Source organism: Diplotaxodon limnothrissa, linkage group LG4, assembly GCF_057381915.1.
Source record: "Diplotaxodon limnothrissa isolate DT_005_m linkage group LG4, D_limnothrissa_male_GT1.1, whole genome shotgun sequence".
Classification (NCBI taxonomy): domain Eukaryota; kingdom Metazoa; phylum Chordata; class Actinopteri; order Cichliformes; family Cichlidae; genus Diplotaxodon; species Diplotaxodon limnothrissa.
This window is the reverse complement of record NC_140599.1, coordinates 14,195,860-14,216,706: the sequence shown is the minus strand read 5'-3', so window position 1 is coordinate 14,216,706 and position 20,847 is coordinate 14,195,860. Positions and strand designations below refer to the sequence as shown.

The 20,847-nt window shown below is 40.5% G+C and overlaps 1 protein-coding gene across 1 annotated transcript in view; it reads right to left on the bottom strand.

The window, feature by feature from the left end:
* The window catches only part of grapa (GRB2 related adaptor protein a), a 31,938-nt gene extending 11,883 nt beyond the window's left edge, over nucleotides 1-20,055 (bottom strand). The window contains exons 1-3 of the mRNA XM_085352236.1: nucleotides 19,682-20,055; nucleotides 12,785-12,882; nucleotides 11,606-11,725 (exon numbers count right to left, since the gene is read on the bottom strand). Coding sequence (XP_085208362.1) covers nucleotides 11,606-11,725; nucleotides 12,785-12,882; nucleotides 19,682-19,759 — 296 coding nt within the window. The 5' untranslated portion in view covers nucleotides 19,760-20,055. The remainder of the gene's footprint in view (nucleotides 1-11,605; nucleotides 11,726-12,784; nucleotides 12,883-19,681) is intronic.
* Nucleotides 20,056-20,847: the final 792 nt, after the last annotated feature.

Sequence of the window (20,847 nt, the reverse complement as noted above, 5' to 3'; positions counted from 1 at the left end):
GTTTCCCTTTATTGGATTAAACTTCATGGAAATGAAATCTATAAAACACACTGGGCAAAATTCCCAAATCTCATTAAAAGTTTGAATATTTACTATTGTTTATATGGGACAAATTGCATATATATATATATATCTGCAACAACACGGGTCATTTACTCTCAGAAATAATTTGGAAACAAAACGGTGACTTGTTAACTGTGTTGACGGTGCTTGGGCTCAATTTAAGGTCTATTGTAGGAATCATGGCTGAATAATCCTGCTTTTTAATCATGTACTCTATTGTCAATCACAAGGTCTCTTTATTTTTCTTTTAGTTTATTTCTTTTTGTCTTACAGTACATCTGGACCAACTATTTCTTAATAGTCTTAATGTTTAGCCTGCAAAGCCTCCTCCCAGATGTCAGCTGCTGATTGGACAATGGATTTAGTGCATTTCAATTTGCCTCTAAAATCAGTGGAGTGACCTCTGCTTGGTATTATACGTATAAGCAAGAGAAACGCTTGAGATTACAAGTCTCTTCCGTAAGAGTGTCGTGTCCTCGCACAGGCAGAATTAACCTGGTGTGTTTTTCATTTTGAGCCGGAAGCTGTGCCCGAGTCCAATCCCAGGACCCTGGGTTGACTTAAAGCTGTTGAAATAATGTGAAAACAGACAAGCTGTTACAAAGAGAAACCCAAACTACTGTGGAAATATCTAACACAGTCAGTTTCTCAGAATTCATAAAAGCAGACAATGACATTTTCACAGACTGCTCTGTGAGTCTCATGTCAAATAAACCCAATACCCTTTAAATTTAAATAAATGTGGTTTAGATGCTTTGTAGCACAAAATCAGCAACATTTTTAGACAGATTCTGATCAAAGCCAAGCAAAGCAAATGACAAATAATAATAAAATAAAGCCATAAGTGACACAAACAAAAATAGCCTAGGTGTTGAAGAGCTTTGCCTTGTTGTTATAATTAGAAGAGTTTGGCCAGCATTCATTGACAATCATACCTGCTCCCCTTGTCCTGGTCTGTGGTGGTTGCTAAGTAACTTCCCAGCTTATCTTTAGAAATCTGGACATCTCACCGTGATTACATGGTTACATAACTGCGTCTAACATGCAGCGGAAATCAGTGCAACACCCCCATATTTCTAAACACATCGCAGAGTAGGTGTGTGTGTTAATGTTATGTTAATGATTGCTAAAATATCACGTCGGTGGTTAAAGAGAGAGCCAACATTCTCTCTCCCGTTTCTCTTCTAGCGCAGCGTCATCGGTGTGGATGGAAATACCGCCATTGAATGATGCATCCTAATAAGCGAAAAAGCACAATGTGGGATCTCTTTTTGGGGGGATTTGTGGTTTAACCTTGCTCGGCTCCTTCTGAATCGCGTCTGATTGGCCGTGCTCCAGGCTCGCGGAAAGTAAATGAGCATCGGCTTTTTTTCACCCAGAATTCCTTTCTCTATTCAGACACTGTGCTCCTGTGAACAAGCAGAGCTGGCTCCCTTATGACTGGATGGCATTCAGCTACACCTCCACCCTGCCCTTCTTTCTCTGCCTCCTCTTTTTCTCCAGCCTGTGTGTCCTTGTTTCTCTCCTCTCACGATCTGACTCCCAAAACTGAGGATTTTATTTTGCAGGAATATTAAATTAATCAAATGTGTCTTTCTAAAATGACAGCCTACCAGCATGTGAATATTAACTCATTCTGTATGACCAACAGTGCTTTTATTTTGCCCACAGGTCTGGTTGGCTTCAGCTATTTTGGTACCTTGTGCGAGGGTTTGAGGTTTGGTGAATAAACTCTGAGGAAAATTTCTGAACAGCCAGAAGCAACAAACACAACTTCACCTTGAATTAATGTTTAATCGGGTCTTAATTACATTTAATTTCGGGGACTCTTACAAACAGATCTGTCTGTGCCCCTCTGGCAACACACGAACACTGTGTTTTAAGCTGTAGTGTTCCTAGACCAATGCTGGGGTCATTGCTGTCAGTGCAGACAATCACCTCTTAATATCAGTTCTTTCTAACTTTTCTCTCTTTATCTCACTTTGTCTCCATTGCCTTTCTTAATTCAGCTTCACACACACACACACACACACACACACACACACAAAGCACAAAACTGTGGTCTTCTGTCAGAGTAATCTTCATCAGCCCCAATAATCTCCCAAGGTGTCTGGCTGCTGCACCCTACTGGTGGGGCTCTGTAACTGCCACCAGCTCTGCAACTGTGCAGCAGCTGCTTGTCTGAGGGAGCAAATCACACAATAAGCCCCTGCTGGATAACGAAGTCAAAATAAGTAAGGGGTGCTGTGAGAGGTGAACAGAGACGAGAAGATTTTAAAACAGGATGTGAGCTCAACACGGACTTTCCCTCGAGGGGATTCACAACAATGTAAAGCACAATTAAACACATAAAACAGATGGAAGAAAAGAAGAAAAGAAGGTAATATTTGAAGTTATTCTGCACCCTCTACATCCTTCTCAGTGGTAGTTTGAAATTTGAAAGAGAAAATTTATTTTCAGGAAATTAAAAATTATTATTATTTTCAGGAAAAAGAAATCAATAGAAAACGAAAAACAAAAAAAAAAATTAATTTCAGTTTAGCTTTGGAATATTAATGTGAAACTGGCATCTATCATTAATGTTTGACATGCCCAGCCCCTCCCCCACCGGAAAAAGTGCCCATGCAAGTGACCAGAAGCTAGCTAAATACTGGCTGAACATTAAACCACGCTTGATGCTAAATTTACCCTGCCATGCAAAACACAAACACACATCAGTATCAGGAAAGAGGTAAAAATAATAATAACGCAGTTTGAGACTTTGAACACAAATCATGAGAAAACTAGCCTTAAAAAGTATTTAAATACTATTTTTTGCTGTATCGCAATGGCAACACACCTTATTTAGAATGAAATAAACCATAATCTAGAGTTAAATACTTGTATGTAATCAAGAGGAGAATGCATGATAATGTAGTTGTAACAATATTCGGCGATGTCATACTGATGGTTTTATTAATTATGACGGTGAAGTAGAGACAGTAGAGAAGCAGTTTGCTGTAAGAGCGCAGACAGCATCTGTCTCAGCTGGATCGCTCTCTCGCACACACACATACACAAAGCAGTCTCTCCAAGTGCCCTCTCATCTCTCTGATCCAGTGTAATTAAGGCCCACAGCGATGGAGAAATTATGCTCTGTTTCCGAGTAAAAGGAAATGAGAACGAGAGCAAGAATCTAAGAATGAGAGTGAGAAAGATTGAAAGACAGAAAATGAAATAGATTTAGAGATAGAACTCAGAGTCAGATATACTGTAGATGAGGACAGCAGTTACATTTCAGACTTTTGCTCTGCGCCAGCGCTATTGTGTGTGCTCAAAGGTCGTCCGACCATCTTTCTCTCAACTTCCCCCATCAATCTATTCTCACTTCCTTGTTCTTGCTGTCTCTCTCATTCTGCCAGCCCCCTTGTCTAATCTGCTGTTCAGTTTCTAAACCGCTGCAGATGTCTGGACTACTTCACACAGTCACACTAACACCTCCGGCCGACAGTTTTTAATCTGTGTGTGTTTGTGTGTCCATGTGATGCAAATTGCTGATTATATCATGTTTTTGTGCCAGCTAGCGTGCATAACCGTCTGCCGTATTACATGCGTTGTAGGCCGCCATGCACACACATTTTGACCACCAGTGCGTGCACGTTTTAAAGGAGCGTCCTTGCATGTCAACCAGGCATGTCAGTCAGTGAGTGAGTGAGGGGGGGGGGGGGGGGGGGGTTCAAACCGCTTGTGGCATTAATAAAGCATAGCATGTTTTGATAGATGGCTGAGGAGATAGGAAGGAAGTGTGACCGTCTGTGCTCTGAGGGTGCAGAGCGAGAGATGTGATGAAGCAGAGAAGGGGAGGAATGATAAAATATGTTTTGGTGGAGGCACTTTAATCGAAACTGTGTTGACTTAGTGGGCTGAATATTTCTACTGCATATTTAAGTCATTCGCGTCCACCTGAAACTTTGGGAAAGCGCTCATACCCCTGACTTCAATCAATTTTTTAAAATCAAGTTAAAACTGTTTACTTTCATTTTTTTTTTGTCTGTGTGCAAAGTGGAACAATGCAAGCATCCAAAATAAAACCAGGATTGTTGGAAAAGCAGCGCTAAAAATTCCATGCTATGCTTAACAGCAGTTGGGCAATACTAACAATGCTTTTCTCATTTTGGATGTTTGTTAAACGTGTATTCTTTTTTCGGCTTCCTTTTTTGTTTTGACCTTCCACATGAATAATTAAAAACAGCAGGACTTGCCATCCTAAGGTGACAGAAACTGTCAGCAAGCACTTCTGCTGAATGAGTCATGTTGGTCACAGGAAAAGTCTCCAACAAGCAGGCCTCTTTAAGCAGAAAGCTCAAATGACACCACTGTCATGATGCTGTCAAAAGATTTACAGATCTATGTCATGTCTTCACTTTTCATTAACTTTGTTCACCTTAAATTCAATAACATTTTAAAATTCTTAAGTAATGAGACTTTTACGATGCTCTGTGATTTCTTGAGTTCAAGCTTTTTTTGTGGTACATTTATGTTATGATTGAAAATCTTTTCAATCTGAGTGTTTGGAATTTGGGGAATAAATTTAATATAACTTTTTGTATCTGCTTTTTCTCAGAGTAAACTCGGTCTAAGCCTTGAGAGAGAGTGAGAGACAGAGCGAGTTTGGATTAATTAAAATGAGAAAAAAATGAATACATAAATAAGGAGGAGGAGACCCTCTGGAGCCTCTCACAGAGCACGTGATGGTCGTACTTGACCGTGAGAAAACACAACAGAAGGAAATATAAAGTCCTGTCCTTCTCTGACACTGTTCTTGCTTTGCCTCTTTCTCTCTTCCCCGTGTTTACGTTCCTGTCTCTCTCTGATGTGTTTTGGTCACTGAACTGTGGTATTAAACTGTGCCAGTATGAGTTATGGTTCAGGCTATGAAAACCTGACTTTCTACTGAAAATTTATGAGAAAAGCTCTTATTTGGGTTTGAATACAATATCCTCTCTCTAACAGGCTGTGGTTTTTGGTATCTGACAATGTTTTCCTGGTCTCAGTCATGTTGGCTGTGGAACTCAAACATGTCTATCAATGCCGGGATTACACATATTTATTGCAAGTAAACAACTTAAAGGAGAATTTCACAGAACAAACATTATTGTGCTGTGCACCACACATACAATCGCCAGTTACTTTATTAGGTACCTCTATTCAACAGAGGTGGCAAAAGTAGACATTCTGTACTTAAGTAGAAGTACAGATACTAGTGTACTCTACACCGACAGTTTACTGTTTAGGCTATCTTTATATTAGACAGTATAACGTTAGTATGAAGGTGGAATTCAGTCAGCAGAGATAAGCATCATCAGCTTAACTTAAAATTCATCTCTGCTACACCCAATGTAACCTAACTCTGACCATGAGAACCACAGCCACTGTGCACCAGCCCAACACAGTGCTTTACTTTAAATCAACCACATTATTTATCCTGCACAAACATGCAGAGTATTTTCATGCAACCTTTAAATAACAGTTAGTCTATCTCAGGTTTTTTTGTTGGCTTTTTTGCAGCACGTTTCACAACATGAAAAAAATACATTGTCACATATACAGGCACAATATATGATTTAAAAACATGAGGTTTATCAAACACCACTGAGCAGTCTTTACCTTTACATCTAACCTCTCTTCCTCCTCTCCTGTCCTGTCTTTCTTATCTTTCTCCATCTCTGAGTAAAGTTAGCTCTCTTTCTTTTCAGCTGGACCTTTAGTTAGCAACACACTGTGTGACAAACTGCACACAAACAGTTTGCTTCTTGACACATGAATAGGATTGCCTTTTGTGCATTAGTGCTGAGCCTCAAATCGGTTTGCTGTGTGAAGGCCCGCAGTGATAATAACTCCCCTCAAATGCGTAAAACCAAAAGTAAAAAGCCTGTTTTGAAAGCGTAAGGAGTAGAAAGTACAGATATTCGTTTAAAAATGTAGGGAGTAAAATTAAAAAATTGTCAGAAAAATAAATACTCAAGTAAAGATACCTGAAAATTCTACTGAAGTACAGTAACAAAGTATTCGTACTTCGTTGCTTCCCACCTCTGCTCATTAATGTAACAAACAGCCAATCACGTGGCAGCAACTCAGGGCACTTAGATATGCAGACATGGATGTCCTGCTGAAGTGCAAAGTGAGCATCACAATGGAAAGAAAGTTGATTGAGGTGATTTTGAAGGTAGCATGTTAAACTTGTCTGACTTGTACTTACATAGTGCTTTTCTACTCTATCTGAGCATCTGAAGCACTTTCTTACCTCACACACACATTCACACAAGCACTCTTTTCTGGGTCGAAGTGTGTTTACGTTCACACACTCACATTCTGATGGATACATCGGGGGCAACTCGGGATACTAAAAGCAGACTAGAAGAGCTGGAGATCGAACCATCAACCTTCCGATTAGTAGACAACCACAGTGTGGTTGTTGATGACAGACTGATCTGAGTATTTTAGAAACTGCTAATCTACTGGGATTTTCCCACACAGACATCTCGAGGGATTACAGCAGCAGCTGTCGGAGTAAAAATGCTCCGTAGATTCCAGAGATCAGATGAGAATCCCGAGACTACTTTGAGATGACTCAAATAACCACTCATTACACGTCAGTACAACACACTGAACTTAAGGCAGATGGGCTAGAGCAGCAGAAGACTGTACCAGGTGTCACTGCTGTAATCTCAGTAATTGGAAAAAAGTTCATCTGATGAGACTCAGTTTCTGTTGCGACATTCAGATTACAGGATAAGAATTTGTTGTAAACAGCATAGTCCATTGGTCCATTCTGCCTTGTATGGATGGTTCACAGTAGTGGCAGGCGTTTTTTGACACACTCTTTTTTATTGTATCAAATAAACTAAAGCACTTTTTTTTTCCTGATGTTCACGAAGTGTGAAATTGTCCCCCAAATGATGACATTCACAGGACACTGAACCCACTCTGCGTTACTTAAATCTCTGAGCGGATTATGTAGCTGTAAAATAAGCATCACCCACAGGGTCAGTTCCCTTTAATGGTTTCCCTTTGTAGAAATGTCCCTGAAAAGAGGCTGATGATAAATGATGACTAGGAAGCCGAATGAACAGCCAGAATCAGCGCTTACTGTATGAGCCATCAGTCAGTGTAGCGTGAGTCAGTGATACGTGAGGCCGTGTCAAAAACAACAGCATCCACACTGAAATGGTAGCGCAGTGGGCAAATTGCCTAGTGGCCCTGTCTATATAATTTTCATCTACCGTTAATAGTATTTACAGTCTCCATGGAAGGCGAGTTAATCACTATAGATGCCCATGTTAAAAATGAGCAACTTTACAGAAGCACTGCATTTTAATCTAACCTATGCTTTTTAAACTTTCTTGAAGCAGATTTTGTTTTTAAGTAAACCCGAATTTTACTATATTATTTACATGTTGGTACTAATTCACAGGCATCTGTTTCTATGTACTCTTTGATGAGTCAAGCTAGAGAAACTAGCAAAGTTAGCTGAAAACTGTGAAAAAAAGCCATCATAATTCAAGCTTCGAGTTAATAAGTCAAAATTTTGAGCAAATACCTAAATTGTCAAGCTGGATCTGACAATCAGGGGCTCTGTGAAGTTATGCCATTACCTTGTCACCTGGAGGTAGATTGCAGAAGACGTCAGCTGTCCAACAATTCCACATAAACACCTTTTATGAATTATCATTCGCTAGAAGGCATTCAAGTGGAAATGAGGTCCATCAGGGCCCTTTCTGAATACCAGAGCTAACTGAAACTTTCAACTTACTAACTCAAAATTTCTAGTTTTTCGATGTCCTTAAAACAAGGACATAAACTCAAGGCTTCAAAAACATCCGAGCCCACAAATCAAAGAGTGAAATCAGATAGCCAACCCTTTTTCAGGGTGGTGATTGCTCTTGGCAAGACATGCAACAGACCTCAGTCCTTACTGTTCAGAGCACAATGCGATTGACAAATCATTATCTTGAGACTATGAGTCATCTTCTGGGTGGGGTGGGTGGGCGTTCTGAGGCTGAGAATGTGGACTCACTGGTCAAGAAGACATAAGGCCAGACAAGTTGTTGGTGAGCTTCTATCAGACTGTTACATCAAAGAAATGGTGTTTGTATGACCTCCAGGTGATACGGGACAGATGCAACAGGAAAACCGACTGTGTACGTGTCTTTGTGCACGTGTGCGTCTGCGTGCAACACCAGACTATAGTCTAAACAAACACTGGGTCAAGCAGGAAGAAAATATCTAATGGAACAGATTTAGGTCTTTTCAAAAGAAAAAGGAAGGAAGTGATGTTGACTCTTTGGATGTGGGAAACATGTGAAACAAAACCTTGATAACCACAACCACAATGCTACTCCTGCCTGTCTAATAAATTTCAAGTGAACTGCACCTTCAAGACAGGTGTAGCTACTTTTGCTAAGGCACTCGATCAAATTTTTCCTGAAGTGTCTTTTGGTGACTGCGCACACTTTTTTTTACTTTGAGGGAGTTTGGGAGTCGGCCGCAAGGACTTGCAGTTATAGCAGCTGTTGAAAAGCCTGAAAAAGGAAGTGAGATTTAACACCAGACAGTGAGAAAATTGATGTTGTCTCTCTGCAAGTATCTAAAAAGTACCCAAACAATAGAACTGGATTAGGTATTGCTGAAAGTATTAGATCTAAGTTGTGCCACTGTAGCGCTGCAGGAGAAGACCAAATATATCCTTTGGGTGCATCTGCTGCTGAGTCAAAGAGAACTGTAAAACCACCCGGCATGGCAAAATAGATTTCTCTTCTTGGTCTCTGTCTCTCTGTGTCTAAAGTCTATCTTGGCATCACTTTATATTCCAAAAATAAGCTACTAAATAACCCACTGGGATAGTTTTGCTGGCGTAGTCTGAAACTACAGTCTTCTGCCACATATTTTGCATGTTCAAAGAAATTTTGAAGCAATTACTGTTTTAAAAAAGGTCCCTTGCATTATGGCTGGAGTCATTAAATTACTTATTTTAGGCCACAAAACCGCTTTTAAGACTGATTTTATGGTGAAGAACTATAGCGAACAGGACATTGAGATCACGTCAGTTCTTTATTCCCCTCCGCAGATGTTTGTGTTCCACATTTGTGGCTATTTTACACTTTTGTGCACAGTTTCATTCACTTGGCATCTTATATTAAGCGCCATTTTAGTTCTCTAGCTGTACCAGACTACCAGCACATTCTTTTAATGTTGTTTTTTTATATTTGCTTACATCTTGCTTTTACGGAAGCCCTTCATGTCAGAATCCTTACTATATTTTAAGATTGAGATTAGACTTTTTTTCCCCCGACAGTTCAGATTAACTCTGATCCAGTTTTGGTTTATGTGTTTGGTTTACTGTAGGTTGACATGGGTATAACTGTGGCTCACTTCTGACTCAGATCTGTTGGTCATTCGCACAGGATATTTGCTTAATGAAAATGTCAGGATTTTTCATCGATTTAAAAATCCTCCTCACATACAAGGCCTTGAATATTCAGGCCCCATCTTAACTTAAAGACCTCATAGTACCATAATACCCCAATAAGGCACTATCAGAGGCTTTCTTGTGGTTCCTAGGATATTTAAAAGTGGGGAGACATTAGCCTTCAGCTTTCAGACCCCTTTTCTGTGGTGCCAGCTACTAGTTTGGAGTTGGGAGACAGTCAACCTCTGTACTTTTAAATATAGACTTTTCTTCATTTTAAAAAGGAGTTTTTCCTCCCCACTGTCTCCAAGTGCTTGTTCATAGGGGGCCATTTGATTGTTGGGTTTTTCTCTCTATTATTGTGAGGTGTTTACCTTATAATATAAAGCTTTTTGAGGCAACTATTGTTGTGATTTGATGCTATATAAATCCCATTTTTAGATATTGTACATTGTTGTTTGCGATATAAAATCTAATGACTGCAATATTTGATAACAAAGCAATGCATGTTTTGTTGTTTGAGTTTTTTGCGGAAACAAGAACAAAGATAGTAACATTGTTTGCATTTAACAAGTACAACAGGGACAGATGTAGATGACCAACAAATTAGAGGATAAAGAACTAACCACTTTATGTTGGTTTTTCCTTTAGTAGGTCACCCACATATATTTATGTTAGAATTACTTACCACAAGACCAATATTTCAAAGAGATCAACGCGGTGGAAATATTTATATTCACATCTTTACACGGGACTTTAACTATTTTCATAATGGACTAAAGTGGTTTTAAAGTTAGATTTAGATCTGCCAACCCTGCCTTCCTAAAACAAAGTTGCTAATTAGCCAATTTTATCGTACATCACACTTGGAGGATTTCTGTCTCCACCAGAATTTTTCTTTATGACAAAAAGAGCCACGACGTCTCTTCTAGGATTCATTCATGGCTGTGAAAGTGGATCGGATTTTTCACAGACTGACGTCAAAGCCAGACCGAGCTGAGCTGAGACTGAAGTCTCTGCAGTTACTGATGTCCTGTCTCCTCTGACAGGAGCGGTGTCGGCACACAAGAACCACACACGCACACTGGCAAACTCACACAAACACCTGACCCACTTTTCAAGCTGCTACACCATTCAGCAACAACAGCCAGAAAGACATCAATAAACAGCCAAAAAACCCAAAAAAAACAAGAAGCATCAGATTCCGCTCTGTCGCCTCTTGGCAAATCTATTTTACTCGCAGCGTATCGCTTCTCTTCCATCCCTTGTGTCTAATTTTGTATTTTAGCTTTTTTTTTTAAACACAGGCAACCTAATTTTTTCCTTTCCCTTCCACAGGACTATCCTAAGACAAATCCACTGAGAGTGACATTGTGCCCAGGCGATTTAACAGCCAAACACAAAACAATCCCCAGATCTAATTCTTAACCCCTGTCTTGAGTTAAGTAGGAGCACAGTGAAGGGCCAAACCTCCATTCCAGGTCTGGCCTTTATCAGCACCAAAACTCAGACTCCAGACCTCCCACACTCCAATATCCACACAGCCCCTCAAGGCACAACACCAAGTCTCAGCTGCACCCTTCAGCGCCACGTACTGACAAGACAACCCATCAGCCCCATCAGCAACTCCAGATGCCGTGGTGTGCTAGACAGGATTAACTCACATCAGGCCAGAGGGCCCGCAGATCCCCCCCTCACCCCTCTTAGCCTCCACCCCATACCTTATCCTCTAACCCTCCTTCTCTGCCTGCTTCTCTAATCCCCAGCCACCATGACAAATATATCGAGCATGCGCATGCTCGCCTGCGCGCATCCAAAATACATTAATGAAGAGATACAGGGAAATAATGTAGCGTTTTTAGAGGTGTGTGCTTATAGGTCTGCTAATTCAATTCTGTGGCATTAGATGAGATGTAATGAAACTTCAGTGATGGCTGTGGAGCAACCCTGCAGCTGCAGTAATGAGAAGTTACGCAGGGTAATATGAAGAAATACATATGAGATCAGAGAGGTGTATGAAATCCCACTGCGAGGAGCACGACAGTAAAGCAACTGTGCAGAATATAGTGCAAATCTTTAGTAATTTTCTCCTACCTGACAGACATGGAAAACTCCCCAGGAGCACTCTCGCTCTCTCTGACCAGGAAGGCGCCGCACTCTCTGTTTCTGAGTCGACTTTCTGCCACGCCGCGAGATATGCGACCGGCGAACCAGCTGCAGGCCAGTCAAGCAAAAACAAAAACAGACAAAAGAAAGCAAGTGAGCAAACAAAGAAAGAAAGGGGTCACCGGTGTTACCGCTTTATGCAGGTGAACTCTCCTGATCTGAGCATCTCCTCCAGACGTTTGCACACACACTCAAATTTAAGAAAAGAAGTTTGTGGATATCTGCTAACTCTGAAAGAAACTGAGAGGAGAGCAGCTCACAAAAGCACGGATCAAAGAGCTGAGAGAGAGAATGAAAGAAGTGAATTTTCTACACGCTAAGTTTGCACATGAAACAAATCCAGCAATTCAGTTGTCAGCAGTGGTGCGGAAGTAAAGGTGTCATTATTCATTTCTTTTCTCCTTTCTTTTTTTTGCACTTGCTCAGTAGTGCGCTTTGCTTGGAGGCTCTGAGCGCAGTCAGTTTGATGACTCGTGAAGAGTGAGCATCTATCCAATATGGTGGAGAAACTCTAGGACCCTCGTGGCTAACTTCATGCAGTCAGATTTCAGGGATTTAAAAAAAAAAATAATCAAAGCCACGCAAAGAAATTTGGAGGCAAAAAGACACACATATATACACACACGTATCCTACACTCCCAGGGGTGTCCACAGACTTAACTAGGCAATTCCAACTGGGCTGTACATCAGGGTTCATTAATGAGCCAGAGCTGCTGTAACGTCTGTGTTGTCAGTTTAGAGTTTGTCACAGCAAACCAGCTGGTGCATGACCATCTGATGGAGATACAGGGTGTACCAGCAGCTTCACTGTAAACACACACACACACACACACACACACACACACACACACACACACACACACACACACACACAGGGCTGTATCATGTGTGATTACATAAGTTAGCGAATGAGTGTGTCCCTTTGGGTAGGCCGCCTTATGCCAGAGTGCAGATGTCCAAAGCAGAGCAGAAAATGCCCGGGGCAGCAAACTGCTCACATCCTCGCTGATGAGATGTTTAAATGGACCGGTGGTAGGTAGATGTGTGAAACGCTTTATACAGATGAGCTAAAGATGCACATGTGTGCCTGAGTGTGCGCATACTTACGCGTGTGGACGTAGGTTGATGTAGTTTTTCGGCACGAACCCTTTTCGGTTGTGGAGTTCGGCCGTGTACCAGTTAGGATCATCCTCCATGTTGGTGATCTAAGAGCAAGCGCACACAAAAACACAGAGTGAGATGAAAAGCTGCCCATAATGATGTTGGTGCTGGATTTTGTCCTCACACTGTTTTATCAGCCTCCTCAACTCGCACAAGTTTGAAAAGATTACTGGGCGAGTTTTAAATGCCACATGAAGCCTTTCGTGATTTCACCATGGCTGGCAAATCCACATATTTCTTCAAAATTGATCTTCCTCGAGTTAGCTGACGTGAGTCAGTCGGTCTGCGCGGGTCATCACGCCGAATGCAGAAACCACCATACATCACAGATGTGTAGCGGAGATAAAAATGAAGTTTGATGGTATTTTCCAAATGTTTGTTGCCCTTTACTGCCCTTTATCACACTTTAATATGTAATGTATTCCTAACACCCCATAATAGGTGTCTTTTTCCATCAGTAAAGCCCAAAAGATCAAAGTAATTAAAAAGAATAAATACTGTAAACTTAATTCTTCTTAAAAAAAACCTTTTTTCTTATTAATTCAGATTTTCTGTCACATTTTCATCCCTATAGTATAATGTCAGAATAACTACAGTCTATTCAGTGCTATATTCTGCATTATGGAGTACAAAACCTGTGTGTAAGGGAGGCTCTGTGTTTACACTAATTATGGGTAAAATATAATGCATGCGCTATAATGTTGAGTGATTTGTTTGTTTCTATTACACTTACAGGTCAGTTGATCAGGTTGTGTTTTATAGCAGAGCTGTAACACCATGAGCAAAGTGGGTAGTGTAATGGAAATCATGACGACACCAGGTTTTACCTTGCGCAGATTCTCCAGGCGATCCAGAGGAATAATATGAAATATATATATATTTACTGTGGAATTTCACATGATATCGACGAGTAAAGATGAGCGCGTCTCAGCAGGCGTTGTCATTACAATCTGCAGTTGTAATCTCACACTGAGTTTCATCTACCTGCTCCTGCGTGTACTCTATAGATACGGAAACACAGCTTGTCACAACAAGCAGCCAGGCTGCCCTCGCTGCCCGTTACAGAGCCAAAACACCCAGCGCTATCTCTAGACAGTTCTTCGTACTCCTAAAGGCCCCACCGACACCAGCCTTTTTCCATAAACACAGACATCTCACCAAAAATACAGGAAACGCCAAAAGAAAAATCCTGTGCAGGTGATACACTTGGAATGAGCTTTTTTGCAAGAGAAGATTACATTTATATATCAGTACTTTGACTTTTTTTCTCCTCTTTACATTTAGTGACAAATTTTGATCTCAGTATGTATCAACGCAGAAGAACAGAAACCACTGGGCTCAGAAAAGAGCTTCTAGAAGCTTTTTAAGGGGCAAAGAGTTAATAATCAAAATTACACCGCTTTGGTGTAAGTAAAAAGAAATTAATTACATAAATAAAATAAATTGAACCCTTGTTTTTTTATAGCTTGAAAATAAGCCATAACTGAAAATATTTCAGTTGACTTTTTAAAGACTATAGTTACTATAGTTAGTCGCTTGCCTTAAGAAAGTCTGAAATGTCACACCAGAGCCTGCTATCAAGTTCACATTAGCTGGCGTCATTATCATTCGCAGGATGTGTAATCTGACAGTGGGGTGTGCAAAGTAAAATGAAAAGAAATTCAAGCACAAATGATAACAATGATAGTCATTTAAAAGCTCTTGCAAACATGTCTTATTTCTGCTAGCTACAGTAGGTAATAAACAGGGCCAGGGCTCCATCATGATGATGGTAATAAAGGACAGTCTGTTATTTTGACTCCTGATATGTTCCTGCTTTAAACCTTATCTGTTTTATCCCGTCTCCTTTCATTGCTTCATCTCTGTTCATGCTCTTTTTCAAAATCTTTTTTACATTCAGTCTCCTAACCCAGCTGTGACATGGCTTGTCATTTTGATATTTTAAGATGATTTTTATTTTGCGCCGCCTGCCTCGCACTGCCACATTTCTTCCTTATCTCCCTTACAGCTTGGGTTTATCACTTTTTGGGCTTTCGTCACGTTGCCTCTGTGTTTGATCAGCAGCTGTACCCAGCAAAGTACCACGTGTCATGTACTGTAGTTAAAACATCCTCCCTCACCTCAAGCTTCACGCGACATCCTGCCAGCAAGGACTTGAAGGCCACTGTGATGAAGAACACCTTGGGCAGTAATGCCCATCTGCCAGAAAATAAATAAATAAAAAAAAGTTGCCCTGTCCCCTCTCTGCATTTAGAAACTTCATTTCATGCATCAGCTGCTTGTAATGGCTACAGTGCACATTTGTACGTGCACTGTAAATGCGTCGCAGGCTATGAAATGATTTACTGCTCATAACGTCAGTCATTCATCGAGCTGAAAGCTTGCCCTTTCAAGAGGCTGGAGGTTTCGGTGTCCCTCCTAAACAACCTCTTCCTATATTTCCCACAGTTTAAAACAACACGCTGGACTGTTTCTCATGAAACCCAGTGAGCCATTTCTGCATCAGTCTGACTCAGAGACTAACTTCCCCCCCACCACAATTTCAATCAAAAAGTTTCCACTTCCTGTACAGCTTCACCTGTTAATTTAATTTTTCCTGCTTGTACATCATAATAACGAGTAACTACAGGAGTTCTGTGGAGAAACCAAATCTTTTTTTTTGTCATATGTATTGTGTTCATAAAGCCTCTTAAGGGGTAACACTGGCAGTTTAAGAACTTTTCCTTATTTCTATTTCATAGATCGCTACTTTAATTTTATTAATAATGCAACAATGCCAGTAAGTACTAGCGCATCAATACAAATATCAACAGTATTAATATAGTAAAGTTCAACGTGCAGCCCATATTGTTGTTGTTGTGTTTTGGAAAGGAAAATACACACCTCAAACACGCACTATGAAAAATGTCTGAGCCTTTGCGAGCTGACTTTCATGCCTATTTTATTTATAGCCTGTAGCACATTTAAACAGAAGCTGACACAAAAAGACGAGCGTATCTACATCCCAGCTCTCCAAACAACCCCACTTTCAAATTACATGAAATGCTGCAATGTGTGCTTTGTTGGGTTAACTAATGACTGTGGAAAGTAAAAGTAAGTTATTTGGTTCAGCTCATAAGTCATAAAGGCTGCCTTTACTAATCAAAAGTATCAGTAGTAGTATTAGTAACTCTGGCCCTGTTTTTACTTGGTATCACATGCATACCAAAATTTGCATTATCACGCACCACTAGTAGCTACTAAGTAAGTAAACAATTGTACTGAATGTTGACCGTGTACAGCAGCGGTCTCCAACCCCCGGGCCATGGACCGGTACCATGGCCCGTACTGGTACCATGGCCTGTACCCGGGGGGTCGTTTGGTACCGGGCAGCGAGACATTAGGCTCGGGTGTGAAATTTATGGTTTTCAGGGTTTTTATTGTTAACTCGGTCTTTTTCCGTGCTGTAGTTGTGTGTCTTATTTTGAAAGAAATATTTACGTGTTACCATAGCAATCGGAGAGGATTAAGGGGCAGAGAGGAGGAGGTTACTCTCAATATTGTTGGCGCATTTCAGTAGGACGCTGCTAATAAAGTTATACAATTACACAGTGAATTTGCGTTTATTATTATATTTACAAAATACCACAGTTTTTGTCTTTGTCTGTATCCTTTTATTTTGTTGTATTTATCCGCGACACCTTAAAGGCCGGTCCGTGAAAGTATTGTCTGACATTAATCAAATCAAATCAAATCACTTTTATTGTCACATCACATGTGCAGGTACATTGGTACAGTACATGTGAGTGAAATTCTTGTGTGCGAGCTTCACAAGCAACAGAGTTGTGCATTGCTTGGGGGAGCTTGCGACGAGGCTGCCATACTCGGCGCCATCTTGAAGATTATACCGGTTAATGGCATTAAACCGGTCCATGGCGCAAAAAAGGTTGGGGACCGATGATGTACAGTGTTTATCATATATATATGTAGAGAGAGACCGTATATAACCAATAATAGCTGATTATCTAGCTAGACCCTGTTAATTCAGCTGTGACTAACAGCTCCTTCCAGACCACTCCAGAGAGTTTACTCATTACATAATTAACCCTTAACAAAAGAGCATTAAACAAACAAAATCCGACAACGTGAACATCTGACATGGCAGTAGACTGAAAAGACCACACACAAAGCTCTTAATGAGGCTTAAAAACAGGTCAGGTATGGTTGACCGCACCTGACTGCTGTGGTCAGACACACGAAACTGTTGGATAAAGGAAGCAAATAAATACAGCAATATTTTTATTTCCAAGGATAGTTAACTATTTTCTAAAGAAATGAAGTTATTTCATTTTGTGATTAGAATGTAGTGCGTACTCTCTGGGTGCTTTGGAGGTTTTCATTTCCAGCCGGAGTTGTTACATTTTTTGTGACGGTATCTGGAGAACTAAAGCTCGGCTTTTGTGTCCCTCGTGTTAAACTTGGCAGCACGGTCTCCCAGCTTTACACATAATGCCAGAGCCACTTCTTTTTTTTTACAAATTCTTCTATGAAGCTATTTTTATAACTTCTTTATGAGTCAACACTCTGCTCAGCTCGATCGATCCAGTTCCACATGGAAAACGCACAATGCGTTCGCATTGGCAACAAGGTGTGAAAAGAAGCAGAAGTAGGCTTTAAAGCAGCATAAGGGCAATAAATGAGCACCAGTGAGCAGCTGTGAGGAAAGCAACTATCTCTTTGGTATTTTTGTAACTAAATTATAGAGTTTCTTTTTTCTTTTTCCGCACAAATTCTCTTGATGTTGTAAAGCTCAGGCCATCTGGCGCATCATGCAGAAACGAACAAATGTGGAGAATTATTTAAAAGTACTGCTTGACCCGAGTGTGAACCAAAGCTTTTTGGCAAAGACAAGACAGTCGCTTAGCCCTGCACGAGTAAAGAAACAAACTTAACAGTGGTTTAAGTGATGGTGCTGTTTTAGCTACTGTAAATTATCACTATGGCCAGACAACACAAGTACGCATCAAAGACTGCTGTAACTATCTGTCTTAGTGTCGAAACTAAATGCCATTGCATCTTAGCTGTAACATGCTGTGACACTCGACTTCTAACAAATGACTTTAAAGACAGCAGGAATAAGAGGTCTTTTTTATTCATGTTTAGTGCTGGAATGAAGTCAGTATGGGAAGAATAGTACACCAACTATCTTCAAGCAACAAAAGGTAAATTCACCCTCAAAGAAAAGCCTCAAATTAGCAGAGAAATATTCCAGTGAAAGGAAAAAATAAAGGTTTTAACTAGTGAGAAAAGTTGGACCTGCAGCACCGACACCCACTGGTTAACTGAGACAAAATCCAGAAGACAAATTGATCTCACTGTGTCTTCCATCTTGCTTGATTTGCCTGCGTCTGAGTGTCAAACAGATGGTGCCAAAGCACCAGTGTTAGAAAGAAGCACTTGGCTCTTTAATTCTGAGGTTTGCTGTTGATGTCTTAGAGGGACGATTTTCTACTACACTAATTTCCAGCTGTGCCGGAACTATTTCAGCATGGTGTTTGACACAAATAAAAAGCTGCAGATTAAAAAAAAGATTGTTAGGCAACCTAGAGCAAAATTAAATTAGAGGAGTAGAATCGAATATGCCTATTTACTTTCTGTAAAATGATAAGAAGATTCAGCATTCCCATTTTATACTGTAAATATTAAGTTGTAGCCTGTGACGTTAGCTTAGCTTGGAAAAAAAGGTTTAAAATAGTGGTAACCTGTTAGCCATGTAGCCATGTGAAAATGACAACTTCCCATTTTAATATGTGAAGATTTAGACTACAAAGCCACCTGTGCTACCACTCATTCGTTTTTAAAGCTACATTTTAAAGCATTTTGTCTGTTGCCATGTTGCTTTTTTGTGGTATTTGCAAAAACTATCATTTGTTGAGACAATGGAGTGCTAAGTTCTGAGCTAATGTTAGCAAACATGACTGTACAGTACACAGATAGCATAGGTGCCTTTGTACTAATAAAAATATAACTAAAAATCTATATTTTACTCACAAAACTGAAACACAAACTTCTTAAATGGGCTGTTTGCACAATAAATAGTCCGTATAATTAGCTAACAGCAGAAAGAACACTGTTGTGAGGTCTAGCTCTGTAACTTTATACATGCTACAGCATTTTAGTATCCAGCTCTCAAAGTGGCCAAACCACTTTCTTTAGTCCTTAAGGAAAATTTGCACAGTTATCAAAAATGTGTTTAGCTTCATAGACATAAAAAAAATGTTTTATCTTTCTGCTGTTAAGTAAGCCTTTTCAATATTAAACACGATAGGGAGTGACTTTATTGGTGGCCACTGAGGAAGTACAGATTTGGCACTTCTACAAGCTAAGGACTATTTGCCCTGTAGTCAGCAGACGCTCCAGGAAACCACTGGTTCAAGCCAAAAAAGTCCTCTAGCATACTCTACATGATTGTTTTGACACTTTTGTGTAAAGATTAGCAAATTAAATATAAAAAATAAGTAACTTTTTGCTCTTTTTAAGAACAAGGCTAGCTACTTCAAACTGTTTCCTGCCTTTATGGTAAGCTAAGCTATCTCACTGCTGTCTAGCACATTACCACACATACAGGTGAGTGCTATCCTCCAAAATAGGTTTAAGCCACTTCTAATACTTTATCTTTCTTTAGACTATTCTTTCTTTAGGAAGCACCTGAAGCACTTGAAATATAATTTCAATGGCTTCTGACAGTAAAGTTTTAATTGCTGTAATTATCACAGTGTAGGCAGACGGAGCGAGAGAGAAGACAGAGGTGCTGTGCCAGTTTTACTCTTCAGACAGACAAAGATGAAAAATTCTTTTTCTTACCTTGAGCAAGTCTCCCTTGTTGAAACTGAGCTCATCACCCTCTGTGGCACGAAACGTGTACAATGCCACCGCTTCCATGCTGAAAACAGTACCGGCACGCTCTCACATAAACACACACGCACACACACACACACACACAGTCAAAAAGACACGCCGGGACCCCCACTAATGCCCCTGGCACCAAGGTGGTAGTGCTAGTGGGCAGGGGGGCAGGCAGGGATGAAGAAGAAATGTGAGGAAGAAACAGATAAAAGAAGAGGATAGAGCAGAGTTAAGGGGTAGCAGAAGAGAAGAAGTAGTGGAGAGGAGAGGTCTAGTCTGTTCACTGAGCAACAGAGCGTTTGAGAGCCGGAGCAGAGGATAAGAGAGAGAGTGAGCTCAGTGAGGGGAAAAACACGACTGGCTGCTGCTCAGCAACACACTGCCATCAGAAACATTCAGAGAGCCAGAGAGAGAGAGAGAGCAAGTGACTAGGGGCAAAGGAGTGGGAGGCACTTCCTGTGTATATATTTGTCTTACACACTCAGTGCGGCTTCTGTGGAGTGTGTGTGTGTGTGTGTGTGTGTGCTTCAGCTTTTTCCATTATGTTCCGTGTGGTTTGTCGTTGCACTTCTGTCATCGTGCGAATTCAGCTTTAGTTTCACACCTTTGAAGTGAAAGGTGAGCTCACGTTTGCTGTTCCTATATTTAACATCTGTGAAGGCTGAAAACTTCCGGATGGTCCAGTCAAGTCAGGCATTTCAAAACGTGAAAAAAAAGAGTGATCGCTCTATGCCACAGAACAAGCTGAGAGATTACCGCATCGGTTTTCCCCTGACACCCTCTTCCTTTCATCCTGCTGACCGTACACATACACCGTGTGCTACATTTCAATTCTTGAGTAGCTTTGGTTGAGATTTCCAAAGCATCTGCGTGACAGTGAAGGCGTGTCTGATGCAACCTCTGTGCCAAAAATGATAACTGGGCAGCTGAGTGAACCTTTTCAAGATTTATTATTAAAGAAAAAAAAAGATTATAGCATGGATGATAAAACCAGCTATGAGGTTTTACATCATATCGTCGGTATTTATCATCTATGGACTGACAGCAGCAGCGGGCTGCCAGCTTCATCTGTCTCAATTTATGTCACATGCTGAGTTAAATTCATTGTTCCAGCAACTTCTCTG